The following is a 21,762-nucleotide window of genomic DNA, read 5'->3' as shown; positions in this document are numbered from 1 at the left end:
TATTTCTAAAGCTTATTATACCACATAAGACTACTTGAATGATAATACAACGTGGGATTAATTGTTATTCGAAATTATTATTTATTTATTAGGTATATTTGATTATTTATGAGAAAATGGATATTCCGATGTATGTACTTCTTTTGTTATGTTTTTGACATTTAGATTTTATTCTAGAAATTCTAGACTAGTATTTTATATAATTTTTTTTTGTTTGACTATCTCTTTGTGAAATTCTTAGTGTTAGATTTGATCCGTATAAAATTCCAATGTTATTATGGAATAATATTACCAACAATAAATTGCTCTGATAATTAGATTAAGATTAATAACGATTCATAAGAGCTTGTTGCTAGGCCTACATGAATAAAGTACATTTTGAGTTTGAGTTTGAGTTTGGTACCAAAGAGCCAATTTATATATTTACTTATTAGCTGTGTTCCACCATTGCTAAGCAGATGCAAATTAGATGGTATGTAGATTAGATGTTGGTTAAAATAAAATAAAAAATCATGTTGGTGCCACTAGCCGTGCTCGTTACATTTTTGTTTTCACGAAGGGAAAGGGTTAGAAGAATTTTATTATTTACGACAATACGTTTAAGTCCCAATACAATTTGCACAAAATATGAAATTCGTCACTTACATAATTTAGGAGAAAAAAAGAATAGTTTTAGAGTTATGCCGTGAGCTCCCAAGGGGTAGTAGGGGGTTGAAAAGTTGTGTATGGTATTATATCCTTGCATGTAAGGCATCGTTTGCCTATAGTTTAAAACTCCAATGTTTTGTTTTGGGGCAAACCACGGCTATCCTACTACAACGCTTTGTAATACAGTTCTTTGAACTTTTTAGAACCAACAATGTCCCCTACTTCAACGTAGTCTTCACACAGATTGATAAGATGGTAAGTGAATAATTTTGAATTAACTATTACGTAATTAGAATTCGCTTTCTTCTGTCAGACACGAATTACTTTCATTGGCCTAATTTAGGTACATTCAACTTTGACCATTGTTTCAAAGGCTCTTATAGATTATCGATATTAAAGCACCAATTAATGGACGATTGCGTTCACGTACATAATGCGTGAATTATTTAGTAACATGCACCGTACATGTTTTTCATTGCATATCTAAGTACCTATATAGACATGCATTAGTAATAATAAACCTAGAAATATATCAGTAAATGGACCTCTTTGAGGCCAATGACGTTTTTGACATAAATATGTAGATCCCAGACCAACCGAGTCAACCGAAATTTCATCTCCTTAAGTAAAGAAAAGTACAAATAATACTCATAAGCATTTTAACACAATATTATATGTGACTGAAGGAATAATGCGAGATAATCTTCGCTATTTCTTTTCCAATATACTCTCTGCTCGTATTTTCTTAGCAAATGATTGACGGATCCATAAGGAATTGTCAATCGGCAGATTACGTACGTGTTCGATTGAGGAAAACAAAAGGCGACCATTCCGTGATTTCCCTTTGAGAATGTGACAAAGTGATATCTACTTTAATGCTTGTCTTTTCGTGCTTTAGTTGTCTGAAGATGTCCGGCAGTGCGTGGAGCTCTGGGTAAACGAGGGCTGGTGTGGCGTGGCCGAGGAGGAAATATACGATGAACAGGGAAACGGAGGTATTACTTGTGAGCTATTATGGTTCTTAGATAACGTGCTTTTAAGAGGCGGGTATTTAAAGGAAGAATTTATAACATTTTTAAGCCTCGACAAGTTTTTACGCATTTATCCTTAATTTTAATTTGTTTATATCATTGTCTTTATATTTCTAATATTGAATTATAATCGTTTTAATTTGAACTACTTATCCGTGTATAATCCATGAATAAGCTGAATTGTAAACTGCAATTTGGTGACATGGCGAATGAAATTAGTTAACGAAAAAGCGCAATCATAATAATACATATATCATAAAAGCTACAAACTAATATCAATGACAGACATGCGTCGCTTAATGACATAGTCCGTCGGTCTCTTGCCACCATCAATGTGCCTGCTCTTCTTGAGCCGACTGGCATTATCAGAGATGATGGCAAGAGGCCCGATGGAGTGTCCTTAGTTCCTTGGAGCTTGGGACGGATGTTGGTGTGGGATGCTACCTGCGTAGACACACTGGCACCGTCCCACCTCCAACGGACTACTGTAAAAGCGGGCGGAGCGGCGGAAAGCGCCGAAATTCTAAAACGTAACAAATATAAGAGCCTTGGTAGAGAGTACCATTTTGTACCATTTGGTGTTGAAACTCTAGGTCCATGGGGTCCCAGCGCGCATAAGTTGTTCGCAGAAATCGCGAAGCGTCTGGTTGACGTAACTGGTGACCGAAGAGCTGGCGGCTACCTCGCACAACGTATCAGCATTGCGATACAGCGAGGAAATGCCGCCAGCATCCTTGGTACAATGCCTCAAGGGCCTATTTTAGATTTAAGCTAGTTATTAATTTCGTTTAGTAGTACCACTGTATATATATTGTATTACAGGAACTCGAAAATAGATACGTAATAAAAACATAAAAAAAAAAATATCAATGATATCTCTCGGTGGAAAAAAGAGTATCAAGAGTTTAGTTTTTCTTACATTGAATATTGTTTTCAGTATGCGTGGTATCAGCGAAGACGTTGCCGTTCGAGGTGCTGGCGGCGGTGCGAGAGCTGTGCGCCGCAGCGGCACCCGCGCCGCCTACGCATCCCTCGCATCCACACGACGCACCCGCGCAACTGCTGGACGCATATCTGTAAGTAGGTAACCCGCAGAGTGTGACTGGTGTCAGCGACGACGTTACTATTCGAAGCGCTCGCGGCAATGCGAGAGCTGTGCGCCGCACCTACACATCTCTCGCATCCTCACGGCGCACCCGCGCAACTGTAGGACGCATATCTGTAAGTAACCTGCAGAGTGTGACTTGTGTCATCGACGACTTTACTATTCGAAGCGCTCGAGGCAGTGCGAGAGCTGTGCGCCGCACCTACACTTCCCTCGCATCCTAACGACGCACCCGCGCAACTGCTGGACACATAGCTAGGTATTTGTAAGTAATTCGCAAAACGGAGCCAGGGCCGTGCGCGTCAATATATCAATAACTGCGTCAAAAACATCAAACTGCTATAACTGCATTAGGTATAGAGATTTTTGGACGTCTCAATTTGTACTACCTACATGTACCTAACCTACTTTTAAATGTTGGTTCTTAAAAATATGGTGTCGTCAATTTTTACTCGGCAAATATTCATACACTTAAAGCTTAGGGCCCTATCACACCGGCGATTTGCGAGCAACTTAAATGCGAGGCGAGCGCGCAGCGAGTTTCCCCTCGAACGCGCAGTTCGCAAATCCAGTGTAATAGGGCCCTTAAGATCAGTCACAACACAAGGCATTTTATTTATTCATGTGTACAAAAATCTACTGTTCACGGTCCTATAGTGAACATCACGAAAATTTAGGTCGGGTAAAATGTGTTACTGAAGATTTACATTAAATACCTATTAAACGTAATAAAGTGCCTATATGTTATATATTTACGGTATTAAGTATTTAGCTTCATTTAAAAATATTTTTTTTCTGAAACCTCCGCGCAAACTCAGCGCTATAGGCCAATTCGATGTCTGTAGAACGTCTGGGAAACTATAGCAGGTGAATTCGAATTTTAGTAATTCGGTTTATTTCCGATATGATCTGTCAGTGTCAAAAGTGACATTTCTTCCACCAAAAACGTCACTTTTGACACTGACTGATGAGAATCATATCGGAAACAAATCAAATAACTAAAACTCGAATTCACCTGCTAGTTTCCCAGATGTTCTACCGACATCAGTCCAATTAATAAAGCTTTTCAAAGATTAGCGGTAGCTAATAGGAGGTTGAGATGCTTACTCGGTTTCGAGGGCTTAAAGAAGCGATCTTAGGATTACGTGGGGAACAAAGCACCAAGACGCATTTTCTACCATCTTAGAGCTCCAGCAGGCGTGGCTCACTTCGCGATTTCGTCGCTTTGCTACAGGTAGCTAAAAGTACATCCGTTCCACCCCAATTTTGGGGAAAGCCATAAGCCGCGCGTGGCGCTGTCGCCACCTAGCGGCCATATCTGTGCTGCGGGCGCAGCACGGTTCCATTTTTATCGACTATCACTATGCGCGTCCCTTTCGCACTTACATACTTGTTAGAACGTGACAGGCATGGTGACAAGGGATAAAAACGCGACCGTGCTACGCCGTCTGATCGTAACAGACAGAGTGAGTCTTCTGTACCTAGTACTATTATTTATTCTGTGACTCCAGTGGCTTTGTCTGTGTATTTAAAGGTTCCGTCACACAGGCGCGTTTTACGGGCGGCTCGTGAGCGGGGCGCGCCGATTTTACATATAAAACGCTCACGCCCCGCCCGGAAAACGCGCCTGTGTGACGGAACCTTCATACTTCTACAGTTACCTGTCAGATTTTGTGAATTAAGAAATCTTTAAAACACTGGTACCACAAAAAATCAAGCTTGTGTTCGCTTGTGTCATATGCATTTATAATGATACTCGTAATAATAAAAATATCTTAAAGTTCGAGTCGGGCAGTATTTATAGGTATCTAAATGATGTCTGTCGCGCGTGCATCTCGTATTTACGTAAGCGAGACCACGGCTGACATCATTTTCTTATAATTTTGATGTCACAATGTCAGTTTGAATATGCCTCCATATCTAACCTAGGGCTAGCTAATGTTTATTGGTGTTATTCTTTATCTGTCATTTTGACTTATGTATTTGTAAGAAAGGGATAAAACATAATTTAACTACTTAAACCAGGACCGTAAAGTTTTATGAATTATGGGGTACGAATATCAATGCACGGCTGAGTGCACAAGTAAACACTACATATAATGGAACTACCAACATTGTCTCGTTAAAATGTTCAGTTGAGAAAAACAGAGGGCTTACGACGTGCACTTATGTTGTTTGCATTTGAGTAAGCTCTACATTGAGTGGCCTGTGCCAGGGGTGCGAAACTCCTGACTTCGGCCAAACTCGGCTCCGCTCGGCTCAGCATTGCTCCGAGCAATTATTAGGGTTGGCACCACTTGACTTCCTTTTGCGTGCACGACCACAGATAAGATAATCACTTGAATTTTGACAACCCTAAATAGCCGAAAGGGATAGTGCCATATATTACCCAAAGCATTATTATATTGCCGAAAGGGATAGCATGATTCGACCCTGAACCGCTGTCAAACTTCGGTTTTGTAGGAAGTTTCCTTTCTGTACGGCAGTACTATTATTTATTCTGTGCCTGTGCTTACCTGAACTTGTTCTTGCTAGTCTGCGTCACAATTAATTAATAAACTATATAGTCAGTACATTTACTTTTTTTTTATCTGTCGACACAAATGATTAAAACGACACAAGTGAAAGAATAAGGATCAAAGTCAAATGGCGTTCTAAAAGTTTTAATCATTTATGTCGAAAGATGGGAGTAAATGTACTGACTACATAATTTCCTTTTACAATATTCCTCTATTTCAAATACTTTTTGCTGCACGTAATGTCATATTACAGTTTTAATGACACATCAAAACCGTAAGTCTATGTTTTATTTATATTCTATGTAAAAATACTAAAATAGGTTTGGCATTTTACGATGGCACTCTAAATAATGCAATCAAAGTATCAAACTCACGATGCGTGGGCCGGCTGATAACTATAAAAATAGATACTCTGTATCTTTACGTATTTAAATAAAAGTAAACAAATCCTTTGTAAATTTTCGGGAAACCGCCTGGATCAGTCACTGAACGACCTGACTTTAACCTATATTATTTGATCATGTAATGTTTTCATCTACCCTCAACTGGCTTAAGGAGCCATTTGAGGGTAGATTTTGTTTCCTTTTATTTAAATACTTAAAGATACAGACTATATTAGGTGAAAGATAAATACCAATGCCTACCTACTACTACTACCTACTTATTCACATAGTTGTGACCTTCTTAAACTTCAAATAGTTGTAAACCTCCTGAGTGAGCGTGTTATTTGTTTATCTAAAGATTTATAAAATCACAATAACATGACATTTTGTTTATTATCGCCATTACCGGCAATTACAACAAACCTTCAAATACCGCCGTTAGAATTTTCTATACCTACCTATTCGTATTGTCCTCGCACAAATCACTGGAATTACTTTCATTGTTCCACGAAACAGGTAAGCTTTTCCTCATCTCGTTTATTTTGTAATTTAGTTAATGAATTGCACTCTGTTAAAAATATCTTTACTGGAATTTTCACAGTAATAGATCCATTGATACGCAAAAGGCTCTTACATAGAGATGGGTAGGGATGAGTAAATACTGAGTATTTACTCAAAGCACCCGATAAATACCCGTATTTACTCATTTAGGTGGGTAAAAACGATTGCTTATAAAATATTCAGAAAGTGAGATTTAAGAACAAAATTGTCTTTTATTGAAGAGTGCTAACGTGTATTAACAATATCTATAAAATAAAAAACATATAGGACGCTTAATTTCGGAAAAAAAGGTAATTATCAGTGAGAGGCAAATTGTGATAATGCATAGTTAACAATTTTGTTTTAAATAAGAAGGTATTTACTTTAAAAATATGGTACTTAAATTCTATCGATGTTCTAGATAACTGCATGTCGCGCAAAAGTGCGCATTTACGCGGCACTTACGACCTTTTATTAAGGGTATTTTAAAGAAAACTCAAAAATGGCTCAACCGATGATGTTCATAATATTGTTTTTTGTACTCTATTGTACGGCTAATCTCCCGATATGTTTTCATATTTTTCCTGAACTTTGGTTCGAAAGTTATAGAGAGATAAACATTATTTTGTCCTTTCGGATCGGTTTTTTTTCAAAAATATTCAATTTATCCAAAAACGTTCTTAGAAACATTCCAGTTATTTTTAAAGACCCATTTAATGATGTGCAACACGTTGGTAGTTTCTGATTTTTTTTTTGTGACAGTTAGTTACATGTATGGAGTGCCCCTCTTCAAAATACATTTCTTACAATTTTGAGTACTTAATCCAGTAGCGGCTTACAAAATACACCTATATTTTAAATTTATATGCCCCTTTCAGCACTCTAAATAGTTTATACCCACCAAATTGGGTATAAACGAGTAAATACGGGAATATTGAGTAAATACTGAGTATTTACTCGGTATTTACCCGTGACTATTTACTCACTACCCATCTCTACGGTCTTACACATATTGGCAATTCTATTAAATTTTATTGATAAATGACTCCTATAATGTTTCAAGCTTTTATTTATTATAATCATATTTCACATGTGAGTTATTTTTATTATGGAAAAAGGTTAGAAGAAAATAAAATTGCATAGGCATGGAGCATTGGGAATTGTAGGTTTCATCTACGTGATGAAAAACGCGCGCAAAAATACTCGTACATTTTACAATACAAATTTATAAAGTTAAAGTTCGTTTTTTTAATTTGTTGCCTGTAAACGGCTTTAGGTGACGTTCGACCGATGCCCGCGGGACTTATACGTAGGCAGGGTATATATTAAAGGTTAAAACACTATCATTACTATTACCATTAGTCCTTTTAAAATTGACAGAATGGTTTAGGTGCCCTAGGTACTATTGTTCTACCTAAACCTAAACTCAAATAATACATAATTAATTCATAAATACACGGTGTAACATGAGGAAACCGAATAATTTTAACAGTGTATATCTGATCATATTTAGAGACAAAAATGTCCTATAAACTTTTTTGAAATTCGCCTAGTTTCAGAGTTAACACCAATTGAAAAAAAAAACAAGTTTTATTGTTACATAGTGCAAAACGCCTTTTTGATGGCGATGTTGCTACTATTTGACGTAGTTTAAATATCCTTATTGATAGATGTTAAAAAGTGACAAGTAACACTTTTCAAAAACTAGGTTTTACGGGAATAAAAAGTAAAAATCCATTTTAAGTGACAAGTTTACCAATAACATTTACTTTTTATGTACAAATACATTTAAAAAAAATTAAAAAACATAACAATACAATTTTTTTGGCGAAATTGACCTAAACTCATATTACATTTTATCTTTCTTTTGACCTCAGAAATGCGTGGTTAAAATTTCTCGCATTCCTCGTGAGCACCTTACTATGTATCTGTACTAGATTAATATCTAAATGATGTCATTTTGTTATTATTCGCCGGTGCATCGCGCGCCAATACATGTATGTATGTACGGACAAGAAAGTAGTTACGAGAGAAGTACGCGCTAATGATCAAATGATATCAATTTAATGTCAGGATATAAGTTTGAATTGGCCGTAATACAAACGGTTTAATCATCCCTGGCGGCCTAGCCAAGGTGACAATCGCTTGCGCTTCACCAGAATCGCTTTGTGTCTCTCTATCCCTCTTCCATATTAGTGCGACAGTGACAGTTGCGTTTCGTTCGCTTCGGAGCGTTAGCGATTGCACGTTGGCTACGCATCCTGATCCCTGCGCGTCGGTACAATATTGTGTTGTTCGCAGGTGGTTCGAGCCTCTGATCGATCGCTGGCTGGCCGTGACCAAAACGATGGCGCTGCAGCGGGTGCGTGCGGCCGTCGAGCTCGGTGAGTGATTAAACAACAAATTAATCAGCACTCCGTCTATAGAGGGTAATATAGGTGACTTTGGAATAATTAAACTCTAAAACTGTGGGTTACGACCATTACTTTTTATTTACATGTTTATCTATGCGGTTTGTTGAACTCTGACTTTTGCGGCTTCTTTTTCATCTACAGTACCCTCACAGTAGTAACTTGGATTTCGAAAGATTGTTTGCTTTATTTAGTTCGAATATAACGGCAAGTACTGGGTGATTTATAATTTCTCGTAGTTTCTGACTGTGTCCCCGATTTCCCCCTGTATTAATTAGAGATGCTACGAATATTCGGCAACTATTCGGTATTCGGCCTATTCGGATAATTTGCCGAATACCGAATATCTGTTGCACCTAGAAAGAAAAATTACACTATAAAAATAACCGCAAACCACTAGGTACCTATATTAAATTTTAACACTTGTTGTTGGAAAGTTGTGAAATATGAAGACCCTGTTTTTGAGCATACGTTGATTACAAATTATTTTATTATTATCAATTATCATAGGTCTGATTTGATTGAATCTAAATAGGTACATTCACGTCATTCACTAGTTCTGAGCAACAAAAGTTAAATCTTAGCAAACGCTGTGCTTTGTTGGCGAACAGTTTTCATAATTAACGTGACTCAAAATGTTCGCATGTTATGCCGAATATTCGGCGCTTCGGCTGAGAGAGGGGCCGAATATTCGGTATTCGGTATCTCTAGTATTATTGCAAGGTTATAGCGTTGGTTATTTTGACCGATAATCCGTGCGCTACGGGGGCTCACCGGTGACTGACTCGGGAGATTAATTAACCGGAGCTATTGTTTAGGATAACCGGTGACTTGACTCATTAATATAGATTAACTTCGAAAAATAATATTGTTACAAGTGGGTGTTGTGTTGTATGTTTACCTACATTTTTTACTTTTACTTTTTTTATAGGTACCTACTTATTTTACTAAAAAATAAGTACTTATAACTTTATATTTTACTAAAAAAGCTATCGCTACCGCTAAGCTACCGGCTAGGTAAATACGAGTACCTACCTATGTGCTATAGAGAAATAAGTACCTACCTAAGCTTAGAGTTCTAACTCCATACATGAGTTTCCTAACTTAACAATAATACTTTCCTAAATATTATTTATAAGTTCGAAACTCACACTTAAAACTTAATATTTTACAAGCTTAAATCTTATTACAAACAGCAAATGATAAATCATCGAAATAAATACAGAAGTACCTATGCCTAATTTCAGCTCAATTAAACACCGGAAAGTTGTTCAAATTTAAGTTGTAAGATTTGTAGGACATAGTTACCTACATATACTAGGGTGGAGCGAAATCCAAAATTCTTGAATATAGCAATGGAACCCCTGGATAGAACCCATATAGCAATGGAATATATGTATATTTTTAATAATTTTAATTTATGCTTATTTTTATATAACAAGTTTTATTCATTAAATAACATCTTATTGTTACAGATATACTTGATTCCTATACTTATTTTTGTTTATAACGTATATTTATATGACACGGTAAAATCACGTAAATAGGGGTTTTATGGAAAAGGCCCTTTAACCCGGATATTGTGCACAAATTGGAGTTTACAACTTATTACAGAACCGTGAAAACTATTTTGAACGTGATAAGATAATAAAAATACTACTAGTAAAAGTAAATATATGCCTAACATACGTGTGAACATGACCCGAAAAGGGCGTAAGCGACGCCGAAGGGCAAAATTTGACGCTTATTTAAACATATAAGTAACCCATTTTTTGCAGTAAAATGATACTTTTCGTAATCAATAACATCGTTACTTTGGCACAAGAATGTCTAAAAAAATAAATCATAATTTTTTTACACTGTAGCATTTTCCTTGTTTTGCATGAAATTGCTGTTTAATATGAAAGTTTGAAATTTTATTATTTCATAAATATTGAAAAAGGCACAAACATTTTGGTAATAAGTTATTATACGCTTATTAAGTATTATATAATTTCAATAAAATGTACACATATTAGTGAAATAGTATATTTAAATAAATTATGAAAATTTACCTTTATTAATTTCTTTATCGGCTGGGTAGAGGGCTAAAAGTAGTGTTTATTTTGAAACTTGATATAATCACTATAATCTACATGACAAACTGCAACTTTTTGTACCGGTTCCACATTGATAATCAAATTTTTATTTTTCCCATACAACGACGCTCCACCCTAACCTATACACCTACGTATATAAGTATATGTATAGATACAAAGACATATACGCAGTGAAATATAACACTTTAAACTCTCGCGTTTTGTACACATATTTAATTGCACAAACGGGTCTACCGCGTGTGGTCACGAAACGTCGGAATTTAAGGTAAAAACAAAGAAATTAAGTATATCACGGTAGACCCGTTTGTGTAATTAAATATATATACGCAGTGATGCTAAATAAAGTGTGTAGAAATAAATCCCATAGGTATTTAGGTACATACCTACTCGTAGCAATCGTATCTAAATCATACAAAAACAAGATCACGCTTAGAACCTTAAGTCGTGCAAGTTACAAATTATATTTACAAAATGTTTGCAAACAAATTAAATTGGCAAACTCTTGAAAACTTACTGAACTTAAATAATGGAAACATGGTATCATTAAAACTTTACTGAGGATGAGTGATACTTTGTAAATAGTCTGCTTAGATTGCTGTTAGTAGTAAATGTAGTAATAACTCTGCCAACATGAGTGATAGGTATCTCCCTCGACTTGGATCTTTTCTGCGCCGCTCGTATATTTCGTTTTATGCACAAGAAATCTTAAATCCGAATACAAGATATCATGTAAAATTTTGGGTTTCACTGGGCAGAAAAGTTTGTTCAACCCTTCGTGCCTTGAAACCCTCGCAACGCTCAGAACTCCACTTTCCGAACCACTCGCTACACTCGTGGTTGAATTTTGGAATTTTTCGCTTGCACGGGTATCAATATTAGGACGAGGAGTTAAACAATAATTTTGCCCCATTGTAAAACAAATAACTGTTGTGGAATAGAGATAGAATGAGGCTTACCGCCGTGCATGGATGAATTTAGTTTCAGTTATGTTACCAATTTTAGATTTGTCAACAAAACTAGGCTTTGACTAACTGAAAAGACACACAAAACTTATTCTGTACCTAAGTAAATGCCTCAATTGCAATTTCGTTCACATTTGTTTGGACGTTTCGTCCCAGCATTAGAGGCTTCCTCTTAGACATCGGTTACACGCTAATTCTGGCGTCAGTTCAGTCCATCAGTCTGGTCAGACTGACGGGAGAATTATCGTGTATCACGCGGACTGATGGACTGATGGTCTGGACTGATGAAAATTTAAATTTTTAAATAATATTCGTCAGTCCACTTTGAATGACAGAAAACTGATAGGAGACTGATCGTGTAACCTGTTCGTGTCATTCTCGCGTCAGTCACCATATTAGACAAGACTAAATTACTGTGTTGCGTTCTGTGTCCAAACGGCGACTGTGTCGTAATTTTATCAGTCTGTTGTCAGTCTGGACTGATCGTGTAACCGTGTCCATTTTCCATTTTTCCAAGGACTGATGGACTGAACTGACGCCAGAATTAGCGTGTAACCGATGTCTTAGATTCCTCTAGCCAAATGAATGTTTCAAAAAATTCTATTTTATTGCTAAAAGAAGACGAACCTTGTTTCATGTCAATACGAGTTATATGACTTTTTGAGGTTTATTGCTATGCAAAACGTATTTCGGGATAATAAAACAGGGTATAAAATCTGTGAGGCAGACACCGTATTAAAACATTTTAAACCACTTGTTACACTGGTTCATAAAATATAAGGAATTGTGGCTTTTCATCTTTATAAGCTGATTCAATAAAATGCATATATAAATGAAAACTTACTTCTTCTATGTGTAGTTATATAATTAATGTTAGAAGTAGGTAGGTAGCAGTATTAGTAAACACTAATATAGTAAAGTTTTACTTCAAACAGATCGATTAGTTTTCCTTTGATCGTAATCGTGAATAAGCATCGTAACGGATTGTTATCGAACCATTTCCGAAACACGAATAAATAAAGGTACATTTCCAAGAAATTGTAAAGTATTATGGAGAACAAAAGAGCGGTTTTCAAACTGATGAACAGTGTAGAAATGATAGTGCCCGTCTTCAGAAATGAGTATTCAAACCAATTTAATAGACCAGTGTGTCGCACTTCAAACTTATGACTGAGAGCCTACCGCGAATAACGAAATTTCGAAGTTTCCTTATCTGCCTCTCTATCGCTCTTCCATATTCATGGAATAGAGAGTAGCAAATAACGTGCAGATAACGAAATTTCGGTACCTATAATTTCCAACCGTCTGACGCGTATAAGAGAATAAGGTCTAAGGTTCACACCCAATGGTTGGGCAAGCGTTTAGATAAGCATCGCAATCTTAACGATACAACAACACGAAGGCTTTTCTGTCCCACCGCGTAACAACCCTATATTACATTGAAAAACCAATTTTAATGCGTACTTAATAAGGCATACAATTAAACGAGATGCGTTGTGGAGTATATTTACAACTGCCATTGGTCAAGAATTATTGGCTAACGCAGCGTACTACGTAGGCGAACAACACGCGAACGCGAAGCGAAGCGATGCGGCGCGGGGTGAATCAATCCTTTGATACAATGGATGTAAGTAAAAAGAGTACCTATATTATAGGTAATTGCAATCACTGAGTTTACAACATGGGATGGACCATTCGCACTTTGTTGTTGATTTTTTAACGAGTACTTGTTTGTTTTGCTTGCTTCGAGTGCTTGGTATTTTTGTACCCTCGAGAAACCATGACTGCCTATTTTTAGATTTCTTTGAAATTAATAACTCAATTTACTGTAGTATAAATAAACTGCTATTATATTGCAAACTACTGTATAATACTTGACTTTTTAATCAATCACATTATAATTACTTAGCGTAGATATCTTTATTGTTCATTTGTTTTCACGTTTTTTTAGAAGTTTACAGCTTAGAGTGTTTTCACATTGTCGGATCCGATATCGGATGTCGAATGACCCTTGGACAAAGACAGCTGCTAGAAAGTGTTCCATGGCATCGAGTCCTTTTCTATTTCCACTAACGGTTTCTTTTTAACAATATATTATAAAATTAGTGAATAAGTATAAAAATGCACTTATAACATTTTGCTTCTTTGTGGTTATACAAGAAACCACCAACCAATCGATATCGGATGGTAGTATCGCTCGCAGACGTATCTATTTGTTAACAAAAAAAGGTGGAATTCAATGGAGACTAATTTAATTTCAATAAATATCAAATATCAAATATTACTTACTGAAATTAATTGTTGTATATGATATTGTAGGCAGTTTATATTTCAGGTTTTATGTTATTAATTTGATATTTGATATATGTTTTAACATACATCAAGTACCTACAAATTTAATAAATTGTTAGTCAAATACAATTTCCCATTAGCCCGTCGCTTCGTATCATGAAATATTATAATATCAAATTAAATTTTGGCTGTGGAGTACCTATTTACCTAGACTCAAAATGTGGATTTCTACATATAATCATTCAACAAAGTTTAAATTACACAGAGCATTCTGTTTCCAAACCTACCTATGGTTTCCTTATTAATAACATCATGACATCTACCAGTTTCGCTCAACACAGTAAAGATAAAAATAAAACTCGTACACACCTTTTTAGTTGCTTCCGACTGGCATTTTTTGCTGGTATTGCATACTCCATAAATGTTGTTTAACTCATACTTCGTTAAATAAACCGGTAAACTGAATAGCGAAAATACAAAAAAAACCATTGTTTTTAGAGATTCCTTAAAAATGCGAAACGCCGACGAAGTCTTCTCGATTACCAACACAAAGCGTATACCCCACACAATAAAGCCGAGATATTAGCATTTTTGCGTGACAGGAGTTTAGCTTATTTCATTTCAAACAAGCGGCGACGGGGATATTACCTTGGCTATGTTAACAATCCTGTTATGACATGAGAGGACGTGACTGTGGAGAAACTCACAATAAGATTTATATTATGTTTGTAAGATAATAAAGAATGGAACTACCCTAGTTAAATACTATTAAAAATAGACGCAGGAGAATAATTTGACATAATTCATGATACGATATTACCAATTATTCAGAACTGTTTAAATTTAATGTATGAAAAAAAATATATGTACATCTATCCTGAGAGAACGATGCAAGATAGGAGCAACGGCCGTTAGTGGAAAATCACGGTGGGAAAGCCCTGAAAACCATAAGAGGATATGACAGCAATGCGCCAACACTCGTAGTGGAGATTTTTGTAGAGGCTTCTTGTCCAGTAGTGGTCTTTCTGCTGATATAATGATGATGATAACTCAAATTGTAACCCAGCGGCCGTAACACGGACGCATTTTTATCACCTGTCACCATGCCTGTCACATTCTAACAAGTATGTAAGTGCGAAAGTAACAGGCATAGTGATAGGCGATAAAAATGGAACCATGCTGCCACCGCAGATTGATGTGCAGCGTATGGTTGGAATGTAAACTTACTTGCTGTTATCTGGATGGAGACCTAATCGGAAGCGACACGAATTTAATTACTGAGCTGTCGGCGGGTATGTATCCATCTCAATTAGGCCCGGCGTGTACGTGCGTCTCTATTGATAGCGACAAGGCAAAACAGCCTCAAATTAGACTTGAATCATAAATCCCTATACGTATTATGGGTAACAAACGACGCAGTACTGAGCAAATTGAGACTAATCACGCCGTAAAAGGGTTTTAGTAATGATAATGCTTGTTTGCTGCTTTGTAAATGTATATCTACATAATCATGATGTGTCAATCAGGATCAGTCACTCATGTGTGGCGATCAAGTCATTCTAATTGTTTCGAAGTTATAAATTAGCAACAAGGTAAAAGTTTAAGTATAACGCCATTTACATTAATAATTTGTCAGTCTATTTTCAGGCTCTGTTAAATTAAAATGTGGGTTTACGGAAAAGCAATATTTGTACAATCAATTAAGTACCGCTTGGGATACAAGGCTATGGCCTACGGCGTAGCGCGGGGTACGTCGCGGCCGTAGCACCGTGGGTGAGCTACGAGCGTCCGCCATTGTTATTCTGCCGTATTCGACCTTCAAGATATTCACAAGAGACGGCACGTACCAGATCCATTCTAGATACTTTATAGTTTAGATATCAACTAGTTCACTTTTGCAGCGCAATTCGGGCAACCAATGTCACTTTTACCAACTTTTACGTAAGATGGAGTAAGATATCTATTAGATGTGAATTGGATCTCTGAGTCATATCCTGTGAAAATCGTTCAATAGTATCTCCAGAATCGCGCAAATGTCAAATTTGACAGGTTAGATCTTAAACATATCGTTATCGTATCTTGGTGATGTCTAAAAGATGTCTAATAGGTGTCTATTTCAAAATCCGAATCGGGCCCATTGCACGTGGAGATAATAATATTAATCCTCATCCCGTTGTTTTTCGTTTGCCCCTACGCCTACGTTTATTATAATAATACGTATTACTTGTTCAAACATAAAAGGTTTAATAAGGGGTTAAAAAGCCTCTAAAAGTAATAGCATAAACAACGGAATTTTAACTAAATGTTTACGAGAGCCATAAACGATTAGTTTATTTTTAGTTAAACCAACATAAATAATAATTATCAAACAGCTACATAGTAAAACAGCGAATAATCATTTTATACAATCACTAAAGTTCAAACAACTTGTCATTTTACTACTTATTCATGAATTAACATTAGATTTTGTCCAATCACGAAACATCATAAAAGTTGTTTTACTTAACTTTTCACTCGTTAGCTTCAAAATCTAGAAAATAAACTAAATATCTTCAAAGCTGCAAACTATCTTTAGCAGAATCTATTATTACCGGTTCTTTGTTCTGGCCAAGAAATGTTACTTTTGACAGCTGACAGAATAAATCCATAACAGTTTCAGAACATAAATCAGAAAATCAGAATCGAGGTCTAGTTCTAAAACAATATTTATAGCGTTTAATGTCCGTTATATTGAGGTGTTGTACACCAAGGTTGTACACAATAAGCAGTATATTCCAGTATTTATAATATGTACAATACAATACAATACAAATACTCTTTATTACACACCTCATTACAGATTTATATATTAAAGGTCGTTACGACCTAACTGTCGTAAGATAAAAGAACTATTAGAAGTACTTATAACTTAATTGGCCAATGTAAGACGTCTCTTACATTCAACTTTCAAACGCATATCTCGAAATTAGTAAAAATATAATGATGTGGTCACCAACACAAAACTTTTAAAACTGTAATCAATTACGTTACACAACCAACAACAACAGAAACCTTCCTCGACAGACATAAAAGTCACTTGCGAGTTGCGAGCAATAAATAAACGTTGAAAAAAAATGATAAAATTATAGAATTCGCATTACATTTGTTCACGTTATTATATACTTAATTACTTATTCTTCTTCCTTGCGTTCTCCCGGCATTTTGCCACAGCTCAAGGGAGCCTGGGGTCCGCTTAAGACAACTAATCCCAAGAATTGGCATAGGCACTAGTTTTTACGAAAGCGACCAACCCAGAGGGTAAACTAGGCCTTATTGGGATTAGTCCGGTTTCCTCACGAAGTTTTCCTTCACCGAAAAGCGACTAGTAAATGGGCATTTTCATTTAACTTGTACTTTAAAGCGCGACTTAAGTCGTGTTTCAGTAACGTCTAACCGTTAAATTCCTGACAAAATGTATGGGATTTGACATTGACCGGCAGTTTTGTAACGATTGCTAACCGGCCGTTAAAGGTGTTCAATTAAGTGAAAATGCCCAAATATCAAACGATATTTTGTACATAAGTTCCGAAAAACTCATTGGTACGAGCCGGGGTTTGAACCCGCGACCTCCAGATTGCAAGTAGCAGTAGTAGCACGCTCTTATCGCTAGGCCACCAGCGCTTCCCGTTATATTAATAAAATAGAATAGGTACGGTATTGTAAACCAGAAATAACATTGCAAAAACATGTCAAAACAATGTTTCGGTACATCACTGCAATGCCAATCTAAGTTACATTATATAACATTTTACCTCCTCCATTTCCTGACAGTAAGCGCTGTCAGTTTCATCACAAACAAACAACTGAAATTCAATATTCCGGATCGTATAAAATAAAAACAATACCTTCTGTATTCAGAACTGACAAAAGCAGATTCATCCCGCGCTTGTGGAATTGCTATTATTAGTATTATTTGCTTACTAAGTAGCTACCAACCGCTGCACGCTGGCCGATACTATCGGCGCGATTCGGGAAATGAATTAGACATTCGCTAGATATGAAATAGTAAAGATATGTGACGTCCCGCGGGTAAAGGTACCATATGGCGGTTGGCGCTTACGCTATTATTAACGTCGCTCCAATATTATTGCGGCGCTATGCGACGTAAGCGCCAGCCGCCATAAGGTACCTTTTTCCGTGGAACGTCACATATCTTTACTATTTCAAATCTACTGAATGTCTAATTCATTTCCCGAATCGCGCCGTATGTTTTGTTTCCATAACTTTATTTGAACGGATGCATTGATCGGGAATCCTTTAATTAAACCTTTAGAATACTGGTGGAGTTTGAATTCATTCCAAATGCAATATTATGCTCGTAAAATTTCTCACATTATACCTATACGTCATATCTACTATTAAACTGCAAAATAAGGTACCTATATTTAATTTATGTGGTTTGCCGAGCAAAGCACCACTAATAAACAAAAGCGTGCATACTATATAATACTATCTATCAGACTTATAGTAAGAAGGTACTAAAATAACTATATATTTTTTTAAACCTCCTAGGATTTAAAAAATCCATATCACGCCAAAAATGCTTTACATTATTTTGGAAAAGAGCTGATACTCTTCAAACTGCTGGATCGATTTCTATCAAACATAACTAAGAACCACCGCAAGGAAACTCGCTTTCACGTAAAAAAAAGAGCTACGTTGCCACAGATAGACAGACCTTGGCGTCAAACATATAACACTCTTTTTTTTGCGTCGGAGGTTAAATAGTAGTTTATAATATATTTAAGAGCATAAAGTATTTAAAAGGATATATTTTGTCTATACTAATAGGTACTTTATTAAAATAAAACTTTATTAAACTATTTAAAATTTAATGTTTATAATGAGATTGAGAGTTTATTCAAGAGATAATCTCATTTATTCTGTTTAAACCTAATAAGATTTGAAATTAATAACTCAATTTACTGTAGTATAAATAAACTGCTATTATATTGCAAACTACTGTATAATACTTGACTTTTTAATCAATCACATTATAATTACTTAGCGTAGATATCTTTATTGTTCATTTGTTTTCACGTTTTTTTAGAAGTTTACAGCTTAGAGTGTTTTCACATTGTCGGATCCGATATCGGATGTCGAATGACCCTTGGACAAAGACAGCTGCTAGAAAGTGTTCCATGGCATCGAGTCCTTTTCTATTTCCACTAACGGTTTCTTTTTAACAATATATTATAAAATTAGTGAATAAGTATAAAAATGCACTTATAACATTTTGCTTCTTTGTGGTTATACAAGAAACCACCAACCAATCGATATCGGATGGTAGTATCGCTCGCAGACGTATCTATTTGTTAACAAAAAAAGGTGGAATTCAATGGAGACTAATTTAATTTCAATAAATATCAAATATCAAATATTACTTACTGAAATTAATTGTTGTATATGATATTGTAGGCAGTTTATATTTCAGGTTTTATGTTATTAATTTGATATTTGATATATGTTTTAACATACATCAAGTACCTACAAATTTAATAAATTGTTAGTCAAATACAATTTCCCATTAGCCCGTCGCTTCGTATCATGAAATATTATAATATCAAATTAAATTTTGGCTGTGGAGTACCTATTTACCTAGACTCAAAATGTGGATTTCTACATATAATCATTCAACAAAGTTTAAATTACACAGAGCATTCTGTTTCCAAACCTACCTATGGTTTCCTTATTAATAACATCATGACATCTACCAGTTTCGCTCAACACAGTAAAGATAAAAATAAAACTCGTACACACCTTTTTAGTTGCTTCCGACTGGCATTTTTTGCTGGTATTGCATACTCCATAAATGTTGTTTAACTCATACTTCGTTAAATAAACCGGTAAACTGAATAGCGAAAATACAAAAAAAACCATTGTTTTTAGAGATTCCTTAAAAATGCGAAACGCCGACGAAGTCTTCTCGATTACCAACACAAAGCGTATACCCCACACAATAAAGCCGAGATATTAGCATTTTTGCGTGACAGGAGTTTAGCTTATTTCATTTCAAACAAGCGGCGACGGGGATATTACCTTGGCTATGTTAACAATCCTGTTATGACATGAGAGGACGTGACTGTGGAGAAACTCACAATAAGATTTATATTATGTTTGTAAGATAATAAAGAATGGAACTACCCTAGTTAAATACTATTAAAAATAGACGCAGGAGAATAATTTGACATAATTCATGATACGATATTACCAATTATTCAGAACTGTTTAAATTTAATGTATGAAAAAAAATATATGTACATCTATCCTGAGAGAACGATGCAAGATAGGAGCAACGGCCGTTAGTGGAAAATCACGGTGGGAAAGCCCTGAAAACCATAAGAGGATATGACAGCAATGCGCCAACACTCGTAGTGGAGATTTTTGTAGAGGCTTCTTGTCCAGTAGTGGTCTTTCTGCTGATATAATGATGATGATAACTCAAATTGTAACCCAGCGGCCGTAACACGGACGCATTTTTATCACCTGTCACCATGCCTGTCACATTCTAACAAGTATGTAAGTGCGAAAGTAACAGGCATAGTGATAGGCGATAAAAATGGAACCATGCTGCCACCGCAGATTGATGTGCAGCGTATGGTTGGAATGTAAACTTACTTGCTGTTATCTGGATGGAGACCTAATCGGAAGCGACACGAATTTAATTACTGAGCTGTCGGCGGGTATGTATCCATCTCAATTAGGCCCGGCGTGTACGTGCGTCTCTATTGATAGCGACAAGGCAAAACAGCCTCAAATTAGACTTGAATCATAAATCCCTATACGTATTATGGGTAACAAACGACGCAGTACTGAGCAAATTGAGACTAATCACGCCGTAAAAGGGTTTTAGTAATGATAATGCTTGTTTGCTGCTTTGTAAATGTATATCTACATAATCATGATGTGTCAATCAGGATCAGTCACTCATGTGTGGCGATCAAGTCATTCTAATTGTTTCGAAGTTATAAATTAGCAACAAGGTAAAAGTTTAAGTATAACGCCATTTACATTAATAATTTGTCAGTCTATTTTCAGGCTCTGTTAAATTAAAATGTGGGTTTACGGAAAAGCAATATTTGTACAATCAATTAAGTACCGCTTGGGATACAAGGCTATGGCCTACGGCGTAGCGCGGGGTACGTCGCGGCCGTAGCACCGTGGGTGAGCTACGAGCGTCCGCCATTGTTATTCTGCCGTATTCGACCTTCAAGATATTCACAAGAGACGGCACGTACCAGATCCATTCTAGATACTTTATAGTTTAGATATCAACTAGTTCACTTTTGCAGCGCAATTCGGGCAACCAATGTCACTTTTACCAACTTTTACGTAAGATGGAGTAAGATATCTATTAGATGTGAATTGGATCTCTGAGTCATATCCTGTGAAAATCGTTCAATAGTATCTCCAGAATCGCGCAAATGTCAAATTTGACAGGTTAGATCTTAAACATATCGTTATCGTATCTTGGTGATGTCTAAAAGATGTCTAATAGGTGTCTATTTCAAAATCCGAATCGGGCCCATTGCACGTGGAGATAATAATATTAATCCTCATCCCGTTGTTTTTCGTTTGCCCCTACGCCTACGTTTATTATAATAATACGTATTACTTGTTCAAACATAAAAGGTTTAATAAGGGGTTAAAAAGCCTCTAAAAGTAATAGCATAAACAACGGAATTTTAACTAAATGTTTACGAGAGCCATAAACGATTAGTTTATTTTTAGTT

The 21,762-nt window shown here is 36.0% G+C and overlaps 1 protein-coding gene across 1 annotated transcript in view; it reads left to right on the top strand.

Annotated features, from left to right (window-relative positions):
* LOC134795501 (BAI1-associated protein 3) overlaps positions 1 to 21,762 on the top strand; it is a 125,614-nt gene that overhangs the window by 87,946 nt on the left and 15,906 nt on the right. The window contains exons 12-15 of the mRNA XM_063767358.1: positions 852 to 903; positions 1,547 to 1,643; positions 2,617 to 2,755; positions 8,528 to 8,610. Of these exons, the coding sequence (XP_063623428.1) occupies positions 852 to 903; positions 1,547 to 1,643; positions 2,617 to 2,755; positions 8,528 to 8,610 (371 nt within the window). The remainder of the gene's footprint in view (positions 1 to 851; positions 904 to 1,546; positions 1,644 to 2,616; positions 2,756 to 8,527; positions 8,611 to 21,762) is intronic.

This window comes from Cydia splendana, chromosome 12 (assembly GCF_910591565.1).
Source record: "Cydia splendana chromosome 12, ilCydSple1.2, whole genome shotgun sequence".
Taxonomy (NCBI): domain Eukaryota; kingdom Metazoa; phylum Arthropoda; class Insecta; order Lepidoptera; family Tortricidae; genus Cydia; species Cydia splendana.
Note: the sequence above shows the minus strand (reverse complement) of the source record. Positions and strands in the feature narration are given on the sequence as shown.